General features: G+C 37.0%; 1 protein-coding gene across 1 annotated transcript in view; it reads right to left on the bottom strand.

Moving 5' to 3' along the window:
* LOC145248127 (sphingomyelin phosphodiesterase-like) overlaps positions 1-13,382 on the bottom strand; it is an 86,461-nt gene that overhangs the window by 28,288 nt on the left and 44,791 nt on the right. The window contains exons 5-7 of the mRNA XM_080109938.1: positions 12,515-12,684; positions 8,527-8,637; positions 2,136-2,216 (exon numbers count right to left, since the gene is read on the bottom strand). Coding sequence (XP_079966064.1) covers positions 2,136-2,216; positions 8,527-8,637; positions 12,515-12,684 — 362 coding nt within the window. The remainder of the gene's footprint in view (positions 1-2,135; positions 2,217-8,526; positions 8,638-12,514; positions 12,685-13,382) is intronic.

Genomic DNA, 13,382 nt, shown 5'->3' with positions numbered 1-13,382 from the left:
TGGCTAGGCAAGGCCACAGGGGAGATAACTGAAGCAGCAAAACTGAAGCTGGCCTGCAGGACACTATATATATATATATATATATATATATATATATATATATATATATATATATATATATATAATAAATTCCACAGCCAAACAACGTCGCAGCCCACAAGAGCCATGACAGTCAAAGAACCGGAAGTCCAAGACTCGAGTTTCGCCCTCATTTGGGCTCATCAGTTAGACACATCCGAACTCAGGATTCGAAACCCGAGCCTCTTGCATGCAAGGCAAGCACTCTACCAACTGAGCAAACGCCCGGCACACAAGAATTTCAATTAACCAACACAGATCAAGCAAACCGCGCCGAAATCCGACTGTGAAATGAACCTACTTCGTCTCAACAAGGGACGCGGTCATCCAACCAGCTAATAACCCCAAGTCAATGTCTCACAAGTAGGAGTTTTAACTCGAAAGGACGATGCCATCCAGCAATGCTAACCAAGCGAGCAACTTATGATAGGATTTTCAGAATGTGAGAGAGTGTATATAATAAATTCCACAGCCAAACAACGTCGCAGCCCACAAGAGCCATGACAGTCAAAGAACCGGAAGTCCAAGACTCGAGTTTCGCCCTCATTTGGGCTCATCAGTTAGACACATCCGAACTCAGGATTCGAAACCCGAGCCTCTTGCATGCAAGGCAAGCACTCTACCAACTGAGCAAACGTTATATACATTATATATATATAGTGGAACGATAAAATTATCGCCCTAGAAAAGATGACATGATTCCATTTCTGTTTGATGAAAATCGTTTTTTGTTGCAGACCATCTACTAGTTGGCCAGTTGTGTACAAATCCCAAGGAGTCTTCTATCATATCTGAAAGTGACACTATGTTCAACGAGCAAGATCGGAGATATGCCACTATACACCTCATGCTCTCTACCGATCCAAGTTATGACAACAGGACCATTGTCAGCACCCTCAAAATGCATTGCTAGATTGCCATGAGAAACAAGGATGTGTCCAGGGTAATGAAAACAAAGTTTCCGGCCACGATTATGGTCTTTTGTGTGGTTTCAAGTGAAGGCCACATCATGCCACCTCACATCTTCAAAGTCGTCTTGAATGTGAACACCAAAGTGTACCTGAATGTGTTGAAGAGTTTGCTGATCCCTAGTGCAATGAGGTGGCAACTGGCTAACCTTGGGTGTGGCAGCAGGACTCAGCACCGGCCCACAAATCCAAAGAAACCCAGGTTTGGCTTCAGACTTTGAACCCTTTACTCACTTCCCTAACCTGAACCTGCTGAACTACCTTGTTTGATCATATGTTGAGAACATCACCAACATGACCTCCTACAATATCAAAGTCAGCCTGATCGCCTCCATCTCCTGAGTATTCACCGAGCTCCTATCAGAGTTTGTGGAAAAGGCATTCTCCCAGTTCCAGATCTGCGTTGTGGCAGTGACTGAGGCTGAAAGTGGTTACATTGAATAGATGTCAGCTCTACTACATAATCAAGTTATCTGAATTGATTTTTTTCTATAAAAGTTTTAAAATAAAGCTGTAATGTTATTTTCTTTAGGGTGACTCTTTTATCATTTCCACACTATATATATATATATATATATATATATATATATACACACACGTTTTATTTTTTATTACCGTATCTTTCTGTTAAGTTACATTATTGTTTCGGCTACACGGCCGTTTTCTTGCCGTCTGTAGCGCCCTCGGACTTTTACAGAAACCCTACAGAAACCATTTCTGTAAAAGTCTGAGGACGCTACAGACGGCAAAAAACATCCGTGGAGCCGAAACAATAATGTAACTTAACAGAAAGATATGGTAATAAATAATAAAAAATAAAAAATAAAACGCATATTTGCTCTACAACAGTATTGAGCACTTTCTCCAGTTTTTATTAATAATTACCATCTCCACTAAATATATATATATATATATATATATATATATATATATATATATAATAACATCTCTAAGGGGTTGAGGATAAAATATTTAAAGGGAGATAACTTATGTTCTCTATAGTTTCAAATTTGAATAATGTTCTTTTCTTTTTATGCAATGGGGCGGCTATCACGACTGGATGTTCAAATGGAGACCAAGAATACTTACAAATTCATTCGATAACAAAAATTTGTGTTCAACGAAATAATACGGAGACCGTTGAATGGCGAAACGGAATAGAAGGCACCCCTGAAATTGAAAACAAAATTTGTTAAAGATGATGTTGACATCGCGAGGAAAGTAAAGCAACAATTTTAAAAGTTTAGCATAACTTTGACTCTATTACTTGTTCGCCGGAGAGTTGGAGGGAATATTTAACATGAAGAAGACTATCGCAATTCCAATACTTGTAGGAGCACTAGGAAAAGTTCTGGAAAATCTTAATAAAATGCTAGGAGAAATAGAAATCAAATTTGCATCAGAGGAAGGCACTCTACAAAACATAATAGTAAGAAATAATATAAACGTATGGGCTTATAAACTATTAAGAAACACTTCATTAAATTTTGCATGAAGCACCGTTAATGTAAAAGGTTTGTAATAGGAGATAAAAATTTTGCTGCTACTACTACTACTACTACTACTACTACTACTACTACTACTGCTACTAATGTTTACTATCCAACGCCCAAATGGTGGCGTCTACCTCAGATGGTCCCACACCAAAGAGTCATAAAGGGTGTTGAAGAACCGAGAAGGGAGACCACTACTAGACCTCCAGTGGAAAATATATAAATAAATCTATATATCTATAAAAGTGAAATTGTCTGTGTCTGTGTGTCTGTGTGTCTGTGTGTGTACATTTCCCTACCAAGTTACTCTGTCAATTTTCGGTCTATAGAGTCGAGACTTGATATAAGGGGTATTGAGATTTGGAAAAACCTCCTTAATCGGTTTTCAGCCAGAAATTTGGCTGTTAAGGGGTCAAAATTCAATGATTTGACTTTTGAAAACTCTACCAAATTCCTCCGCCAATTTTGGGCCTAAACACTTGAAATTTATGATGTAGGTTATTTAGACATGGGTCAAACTTTTTAATTTGATTTGAGCTCAAAGCAATAAATGTTAAGGGGTCAAAATTGGAGTCAAAGTTAAAAAAAAATTGACCTCTCTGGTCTCTACCAAATAACTTAGCCAATTTTTGATCTGAACAGTTGAAATCTTACATAAAGTGCATTCAGACATAAGGCAAGCTTTTAAATCGTTTTTTTGGCCGAAAATTTGGCTGCTAAGGAGTCAAAGTCTAAAAGATTTTACCTTTGCGGTCTCTAGCAAACTACTCAGCCAATTTTTTGTCTAAATATTTGATATTTTACATAAAGAGTAATCAGGACTGCAGCAATTTTTTAGTCAGTTTTGGGGCGAAAATTTGGCTGCAAAGAGGTCAAAGTTGAAAAAGTTAACCTTTGCAGACTCTACCAAACTCCTCTGCCAATTTTGGGTCTAAACACTTGAAATTTTAGATGTAGGTTACTTAGACATGGGTCAAACTTTTTAATTTGATATAAGCCCAAAACAATAAATGTTAAGGGATCAAAATTGGGGTCAAAGTTTTAAAAAATTTGACCTCTGCAGTCTCTACCAACTTTTCTCTATGGTTGTTAAGGAAGCCTATGATATTGGATATTACAGTATATATTCACACTTTTTAATATATACATATGCACAAAAAGTTATGAACAGTATATAGGGCCCGAGCAAAGCCTGGCTGAACTGCTAGTAAATAATAATAATAATAATAATAATAATAATAATAATAATAATAATAATGAAATCTGGAACTGTACAATTTTAATTAATCCCCATGCTCCTTTACCCCCCCCCCCCCAAAAAAAAAAAATTGTAGTGTTGGTTTATGCCACACTACACTAAATGATTGGGAGAAGTGAAGGAGGATAGAAGAACCGAGGAAATAAAGCTCTAACCAGACCTCCACTGGATGAGTGCAAAGAAGACTTGAATCTTGGGAAGGCTTATTGCCAACCAAATTCCCGTGAAGATCAGTGGTCGATACCAACAAGAAATCAATGGTTAATGGCTCCTGTGATAACGCAGACTAATTTGCAAAGGTTATTGAAAGAGGTGATGAGTACTGGAAATCTGGGGAAATTCCAGAGAACATGACAGGTTGTTCTGAAAGAGAAATCTCTGATGATCGCCTGTGTGACTACTCCTAGTGAATAAATAATAACGTTGTGTTGTCATATCTAATAAGGGGGACCATTGTGTAATCGTCTAATGTTCTGTCTATTCGTTGTATATTCCTATTTAATTGTTCATATGCGTTTGTGTGTGTGTGTGTGTGTGTGTGTGTGTGTGTGTGTGTGTGTGTGGTACATGTATTTTTGAACATACCTTCATGCGTCATGGATGTTGGTCTACCTGGAATCATCTCGTATCTTGGAGGGGAGACGGGAACCTGTTTTGGATGAAGATTCATTCACTCCAAAACAAGGAATTGGTTTTATAGTTTGTTCTTTTTTCATCTTCCAGATGTCGACCGCAGAAGGATGGAAGTGAATCTCTGGCCTGCATGATTTACTTGTAGGTTTTATTTCCACCCACGTCAGCGTCCCCCCCCCCCTCAGTGAAGGGGAGGAGACAACTGTTAAGCCGTCCATTGCCTTCTATCTCATAAAACCCAATCTCTTCGATCCAGCTAACCTGATCACGTGACTCACATGCAAATCCGATCAGCTGACCCTCACTTCCTGTAAACGTGTCTACAATATAATTTACACACTTCCCTCTATTTCCTAGCAATAATAATAAACGGACAAACTTATTCAATAAAAAAATATACACGCGGTAATATAAGTAAGGAGACTGAACATGATAATAATCAACATAAGGAGAAAAAAAACAAAAAAAAACTGTGAAATCGTAGATTTCGCCATCCCAGCACTTCACAGGGAAAATCAAGGAGGAAGAAAACTAAGCAAATACATTGAACTTGTTAAAATGAATAAAACGATTAAATATTCTTTCCGTGTTAGATATGATCTTAAATTACATCCTTAGATTGGGTGGCAAGGACCTAATGGTGTTGGGGTGGGTGGGTATGTGCTCACTTAATATTTGACATTTCTCTCAGATCAACTCTGACCCGAAGTAGTAGCACTTGGGTATGACAAAACTGCACCCAGTAATGAGGGCCTTGCAGAATGTAAAAAACTAAATGCGAAATGTTATCTCACTGTCTCTATCCATGTGCCTCACTCATTTCAGATAAATTAAATGTTAACTAATCAGTAAATAATCTAAGAGAACATCAGTCTCTCTCTTCTAAGTCAATTCTCTCTAAAGCCCAACGCCTTCTATAATATAAATCTCACCTGTCTGTTTAAATGTATGTATGTATGTATGCATGTATGTATGTCTGGTCATGTCATATACTACTGGTACCATGTAACCCAGTACTACCTGCCTCATGGTCGGGTCACTGGCGACTAAACTGGTTCCCCCACCAGACTTGTTTGGTGAGGAGGGTGGCTAGTCTCCCTGGAGGATTAAAAACAAGACCTTCCAAGGGGCGAATGAACCCTTTTTCAGGGTCAACGGCCAACTAGCACCGTGTATATTTGTGTGCATATATATATATATGTGTTGGGGTTGGAGAGGGCTCCCGTAAGCCATGGTGATGGCAATTTTTCTAGGAGAAGCAAATCTCTGATTTAAAAAACCATAAAGCAGGAGACCAGTACCCGCATTAATCTTGTCTGTAGTTTAACTTGTTGCTAGCTATCTTGCTCTTGCTTGTTGTTGGATCTCAACATTTTGTACCGAGAGAGAGACTTAGCTGTTGTACAAAGCTGAAACTCTGTAACATCATCTTTGTATAGATACTCCCTCAGGCATTTGGGTTCGTGGACATTAAGTGTTTGAGGGAGTGACACTCGTCTGACAAGACGTTGCAATCATCATCATGTATGTATGCCAAAAACTTTCGACAGAGGCGATGGATGTTCACGAGGTTGGTATCGTTTTGAAGCTCAACCCTTCGGAGGACAAATATAAAAAAATTGGCTAAAAACATTAATTCCTTCACCCTCAACTGGGCACTTTTCTCCAAAAAGGGGTCGTTTTTCCTATTTTCGAAAGTCATCCCCTCTTTTCAATTGACTAGCCTTAATTTCAATATTTGACACTTCCGATTCCACGATGAGCACAACAGCAAAAACGTCACGTTTTTTTTCTTTTCATGTTCTTTTCCTCCTTCGCGGTATGGGTTCGAGCCTGCCTGCCTACTATCACTTTTTTTTTTTTTTGCTCAAAACACATTGCCTAACGCCGGGCTGAGCAACGCCGGGCACCCAAGTTAGTTCTAAATAAAGAAAACTCTCAGCAGACGTCTCCTTGTGTTACTTTCTGCATGAAAAAGACTCACACATAAACACTCCTCACGTATATAAAGACTTTTTTTTTTCTTTTTTTTTTACACAGTGATCACCACTTATCAAGGCCCGGAAGCCACTCAGGGATAAGGGTTATTGCAAGTACATTACGTTAGTGTGGAGATTTGATGAAGTGTTTACTTAAGGGGGCGGTTCATTAGGAATTTGTTAACATTGGACTTGAAGACATCCAAGTTTTAGTCCGGTGGGAAGCAGGCAGACGGAACAGAGTTCCACAGGCGTGCAGTTCTAAGAAAGAAGCTTTGTTCATGGAATCCGCATTTTGATTTAGGCACAGATATAGAGTAGGGGAAATTTTTCACAGTGGATTCAGCTAGACGGGTGTTTTTCGTGAAAGATTGGCGAGGGGGGGCCAGAGATTGGAGTTCAGACGAGCACCTGCCATGGAAATAACGATAAAATAAGGATAGGCTCGCAACGTCTCTTCTGTGGGAGAGAGGTTGCAGGGTAGAGAAAAGGGCATCCCCCACTAAGCCACGAAGTCTATTTTGTACTCTGTCAAGGCAGGATAGGCTGTTTTTATCAGCTCCTGCCCAGATATGGCAACAGTATTCCATCCTTGGACGTACTTGGCTTTTATATAGATAGAGAATTGCATCAGTAGTGAGATATCTTCTGGAGCGGTAGAAGGATCCCACCATCTTTCCAGCGACCCTGGCAACAGACTTGATGTACGTGTTCCATTTCAGATCAAGAGTAAAGGTCAAACCCAGAAGCTTGTCAAAACACGGGGCCTCACCCAGACGAGAGCCATCCATCACAATTGATGCCAGATGGGGATCAGAGCGTTGATGAGCGTTTGACTATTGAAAATATAAAAATACTTGTGTAACAGTCATGAATAAAAATAAAGATTTATTTTCTCTCACGAATTAATGTCCATAGTACGCGATTTGGCCACACACTGACTAATTAGCTTGCAGGGTGCATTCATTCCATCTGTCTCTTAAGGAACTTTTTTTTAGTCCCTTTGGAAATCACGGTTGACCAGTAGAGAGAATTTGGCCAGCATCAAAGAAAGACCTCATGTCTGTCTGTCTGTCTGTGTGTGTGTGTGTCTCTCTCTCTCTCTCTCTCTCTCTCTCTCTCTCTCACACCTGTTCTTACCCAATGGATGCTCCAGCATAGTCGATCTTCGCTTGAAGATAACTGCTGATCGACATTCGACAGCCCCAAGAACTTTCAACTCTTCTTTTTCTTCACTTGGACACTGTCCAACTTTCTGCTGCTAAAATAAACCTCTTTGACGCTTTCTTTAAAAAATTCCTATTTGCGGCATTGAAGCAGTTGCAAATAAATGTGAATGCAAAACTTTCAAGAAAATTTACTTGGCGTTGTCCGGGAATGGAAGTGGAATTTTGTAATCAAAAAGTGCTCAATATCTAAAGTAGAGCAGGTGGGTCCTAACACAACCCGGGCAGCGCTGGGTATATGTTAGTATAAATATATAAACATACAAGATTCAAGTAAGCAAACAAGGACGCCTGGACAGTCCACAGAGTTTTATAATTATTAAGATTAATTCATAGCCAAACTCACGTGATTTTTGGAACATGACATCTTTGTTCCGTGACAAGTACGTACATCATAAAGATTTTTCTGTATTTTTTTAATAAATGTAATTCTAAATATGCACTGAATTTTATGTTTAGACTTGAAGGTATAAATATTCGAATTTCTTCAGATGTTTTTCTAAATAGCCTTCGTTTAAAAAAAAAAAAAGAGTATATTGTTCTATTAAACCTTTCATTGTCTAAATAATTTGACTTTGTTCGTTTTATTAAAAAATATAGTTTTAAAAGACATTTTTCACTCAGTAAAGAGCTTTGTAAGATTGTCGTTGAAAAAAAAAACACAATTGTAAGTATTTTATTATTTCTAATCGCCACTTGAAAAAAAAAAAATCACTAAAAAATGTGACTGTTTCACTCGCAACGTAATGCCCTGTTGGAGCATATACACTTTTAACAAAATTACCGGACTTAACATTAAATGATTCGAAAAGGGTTGATATGTTGTAAAACAACAACTAAACCAAAATTCCTAAGATTTAAAATTGGCTTCTGAAAGCAAATATGACTTACTTTTCTATTGTGGCTTTTGTTTCAGACGGTAGCCATTTTGACCAGGCCTTAGCCAACGTTGGGTACAACCAATCGGGAGTTCCCTTACTTTTGATGTAGGGTGGGGGGAAACTGGAAACAAACAAAGAGAAAGTCATTTTATAGAAAGAAATAACCAACACAAGGGGAAAACGAATGACTATATATGTAAGGCAATAAAGGTGTCGGTTTACAAACCGGTTTGTGCAAATCGACACAAAATCTAAGAACTGAGTGTTTGCATGACATATTTCAAGCGTAATATTGTACAATTATAAAACACAAACTGTTTGACATGCATAATAGAAAGTTAAGGGGCGTCTAAGGCATAGATTGAAGTTTATTTGTACTAAATATGATTGGATTACAGAAAGGATTTTGAATTTTATAAACGATTCGATGGGTGACATCTTTTTTTTTTTTTTCTATAATCTTGCATTTGTTTAGTGTGAATAGCAAATGTTCAAAAACGAATGTCTGTTGTATAAACTCACATTTCTTGGATTATTCGGGCTACTGTTCTCATCTGGAGTGTTATTTATCACAGCGTTTCGGTAAGAGCAGTACAAACTCCATTTGCAAGAAGTGTGCACACAATGTCAAAATCTATGGAAAGGTAATGCTTATAATTATTGGTGTTGATGGTTTGCTCTATAGGTCATTTGTTTTTGACGTTGAACATGTGCTGGTTATCTAAGTTGAATTGAAAATGTGAATAAAAATATTTTTCTTCATCTTTGCCAGAAATCATAAGAATTAAAATTTTAAAGTCTTTAACAAATAAATTCATTTAATTTAAAATTCAAAAGCAAAATTTTATATGATTAAAAACTTTAGTAAATAACATTCTTTTGATAAAACAATTTTAAGTTTATAGTGTCAGAAAAGAATTATGTAAAAAAATATTTTAAAGAATTAAGTTTTATTAAATTTTTGTCTTTATACACTAAAATAAAAACAACTTTTATATTTTCGACCACTAATTCAATTATTTTTATTTTCTTGCACTCATTCTTATTTCTTTCAATCAACCAGTGAATTTATGAAGATAGTGTTATATTAAATATGTGAATAGATGCATATTAGTATCAGTATATTCCAAATATTTTTGTATATGTTCTGGATGAATTAATTTTTGTATCATGCTGAAATATGAGCTGATAGTAACAAGTTCTTAAATTGGAATTAAAACAAAAAAACAAGAATGGGGCCATTTAATTTACACATTTAACGAAGGAAATGCTGTTATTTCAAAGAAAAAATGCTATTTTTAACTTAAGCATAACAGGATAATGTTTAAGCCAACTTTAAATGAGCACATCATTCCAATGTTTATGGTAGCACATCTAAGACAGTAAACGACCAAGTCCTCTCCAATTCTCTCTCCTCTGATCTTGAGCACGTAGTACAATGGGGAAAGGAGTGGCTGGTTACTTTTAATGCATCTAAAACCAAGCTTCTCTCTTTACATCATCAACATTCTAATCCACATTTGGCATCAATTGAAATGAATGGCTCTCGTCTTCAGGAGGCCTCAAGTTTTGACAAGCTTCTGGGCTTGACCATTACTCCTGATCTTAAATGGAACACGTACATCAAATCTGTTGCCAAGGCCGCTGGAAAAATGGTGGGATCTTTCTATCGATCCGGTAAATATCTCACTGCTGATGCTATTCTCTATCTATATAAGAGCCAGGTACGTCCAAGGATGGAATACTGTTGCCACATCTGGGCAGGAGCTGCTAGAAAGGACTTGTCCTGCCTTGATAGAGTTCAAAATAGACTTCGTAGCCTCGTAGGAGATGTCCTTTTCTCCTCCTTGCAACCTCTATCTCACAGAAGAGATGTTGCGAGTTTGTCTCTGATGTATCGTTATTTTCATGGAAAGTGTTCGACTGAGGTTCAATCTATGGTCCCCCCCCTCGCCAAACTTTCACAAGAAACACTCGTCTAGCTGTAAACACTATCAATAATTCCCCCCACTCTTTATCAGTGCCTAAACCTAAACGTAGATTCCATGAACAACGCTTCTTTCTTAGAACTGCACGCCTATGGAATTGTCTTCCGTTTTCCTGCTTTCCGGCTGACTACAATATGGTTGTGTTCAAGTCTAAAATAAATAAGTTCTTGATGAGCCGTTCCATATAAGTTATCAAATTTACCAAATTTTCATTACTAATGATTACTATATTGTCCAATTTCTACTGTACACTCTTTAACCCTTATCCTTGAGTGGCCTCTGGGCCTTGATAATGTGGTGATGCCTATGTAAAAAAAAAAAAAAAAAAAAAAAAACCTTCATCAGGTGCATCTTGTTGAACTTGAGAATCACCACAGAATTTCGAAAAATTATGAAAATAACATTCAAAATTAGAACAGTAGTCCCGAATAATATGAATTATCCATTCTTCATTTTAAAAAAAAATCCAGAAACAAAATGTTTTTTTCTTTGTATAAAAAAAAATTCTTTAAATTTCTATTCTGTAACCTAATATTAATTCTAATTTTATTTACTTTTATATTTCTGCAATTAATCCTCCTCCTCCTTCTCCTCATGATGACGACGACGACGACGACGATGATGATGATGATGATGAGGAGGAGCTATTTTCATATATTTAGGATACTATAATAGTCCAAAACTCGGGGGGGGGGGGGTGAAAAACACACTGACATTTGTGACTGAAACGTTGGTGGACAAGTCAGGCATAGATCGAAGTTTAGTTATGTTTTTTTTTTAATGGAAATCGCTCAAGACAAGGCATGAAGCCACTTAATGTAAGGAGCTAACAAGAACGAAAGGTGGTTATTGCAAAGACAAGCGATGCCTATTGACCTTAGTCCTAAAAAGACCAAAACTGTAGGTAGAATTAAACAGAAGGAAGAGAGTTCTACAACCTTGCAGTTCTTGGAGAGAAGCTACCGGAATAGGAAGTTGTATTACAATGACGTGTTAAAAACAGCTGATTGATGGAGATTTTTAGACCAACGAATCAAACGAGCGGGAACAAAGGAAGCAGGGGATAGAGGAACAAATACCATAGTAGTATTTGTAGAAGAGACTGAGACTAGCAACATCACGTCTGTAAGAAAGAGGTTGTAGTAAAAAAGAAAGTGTGGAGCCAATTAAATTACAGGTACGTTTCTGCAAATATCAAGAACCTTCGGAGGGGACACAGATTCACCATCCGAAACATGACAACATTGCTCCATACATGGTCTGATAGTTGATTTGTCGAGATAGAGAATAGCCTCAGGTGGATTTTCATGTTTAGAGCGATAGAGGGATCCGATTTTATGAGAAGCAGAAAAAGCAACGGATTTAATATATGAACTCCAAGAAAGATTTGATGAGAAAGAAAGACTAAGAAATTTTAGAGTAGATTTCTCATGGAGAGCAGAGTCATCCATAAGAATCTCAGGAAGAAAAAGGACACGCCTACGATTGAAGGACAATAGTTGAGTTTTAACAAGATTAAACAAAACAAGCCATTTCTTACCCAAATCCGTAATAGAATCCAAATCCCTTTATAGATCAACCACTAGACCAACAAGTCAAACGAACTGGAACAAAGGAAGCAGATAATAGATCAGACAATTTTGAGGAACACATGACATAATGGTATTCATAAAAAAGAATGAAACTAGCAACAGAGGGAGGTTGCAGTGAAGAAGATAGGCTGGTGGCAATTCAAATCATAGGTACGTTTCTGCGTAGGTGTGAGAAAGTGTTTACAGCGATAGAGAGAACCGATTTTATGAGAAGCAGAAAAAGCAACAGATTTAATATATGAACTCCAAGAAAGATTTGATGACCATAACTAGACTTCTATGAATTTGAAAAGAATCAAAATCGGTAATTGTATCGGAATCGGGAAAAAAATATTCAATCGTCCCATCACTAATAGCCATTCTAATAAAACTGAACTTAAATTCAAAAAGAAAGAGAAGGGGGAGGGGGGTCACTTACTTATTGACTGGAATGCTTTCGTGATTGCCAATCGCAAAATATACTTTCTTCGTGGGAAGATACTGGCTGAACATTTGTGTGATTTCTTGAAGAATGTGAAGATGACTCGCGTTGTTCTGTTTCCAGATATCATGTGGGGGAAGATCGCCTGTGCACACAACGATATCAAACTGGTCGGCAGGAAGGAAGAAGACAAAAACACAGAAAATATTACAAATCGATCTCAGTCTCTACATATCTTCAATTTTATTTTTTTATTATTTTTTTTGTGCTTATTCAGAATAATGAGAATCAAAAATCATAAAATTGAATTTTAACTAAAATTGATGATATCTATTTAATTGTCATTTCGAAATTAGTAGCATATTACCACATTATATAAAACATTTATTTTCACGATCCAGGTGATGGTTATTTTGAAATGTCACTCAAACAACGGAAGTAACTCATAGTTTGGAATCTTGATTATTTAACTACAACTTGCAATTTTCACTAATAATTAATTTTCGCCTTTATCATTTTTTATAATATTTGGATATATTACTAATTTCGGCATGACAATTACGTAGATAGCATTATTTCTAGCTGAAATTCTACTTTTCGATTTTCAATATTATTCCAAACAAGCATCTTTTTTTTTCTTTAATCACGCTTATATATTAATTGCCATAAAATTGTCATAGCACTAGTACAAAATCAATTGCTCACTCTGATTGGCCAATAAGCAACTGAGTGAACTTCAAATCAAGAATAAATTGAGCCATTTTATTTCAGTTTTACTAACCCGATAAACCCCCACCCTCACCCCCACCCCCGCTTCACTATTGAGGTCCCTAGATGCTGGAACGCCTTCTTGTTTACTAGACTT

Source organism: Euprymna scolopes, chromosome 26 (assembly GCF_053919585.1).
Source record: "Euprymna scolopes isolate OS-2025 chromosome 26, ASM5391958v1, whole genome shotgun sequence".
In the NCBI taxonomy this organism is placed as follows: domain Eukaryota; kingdom Metazoa; phylum Mollusca; class Cephalopoda; order Sepiida; family Sepiolidae; genus Euprymna; species Euprymna scolopes.
Note: the sequence above shows the minus strand (reverse complement) of the source record. Positions and strands in the feature narration are given on the sequence as shown.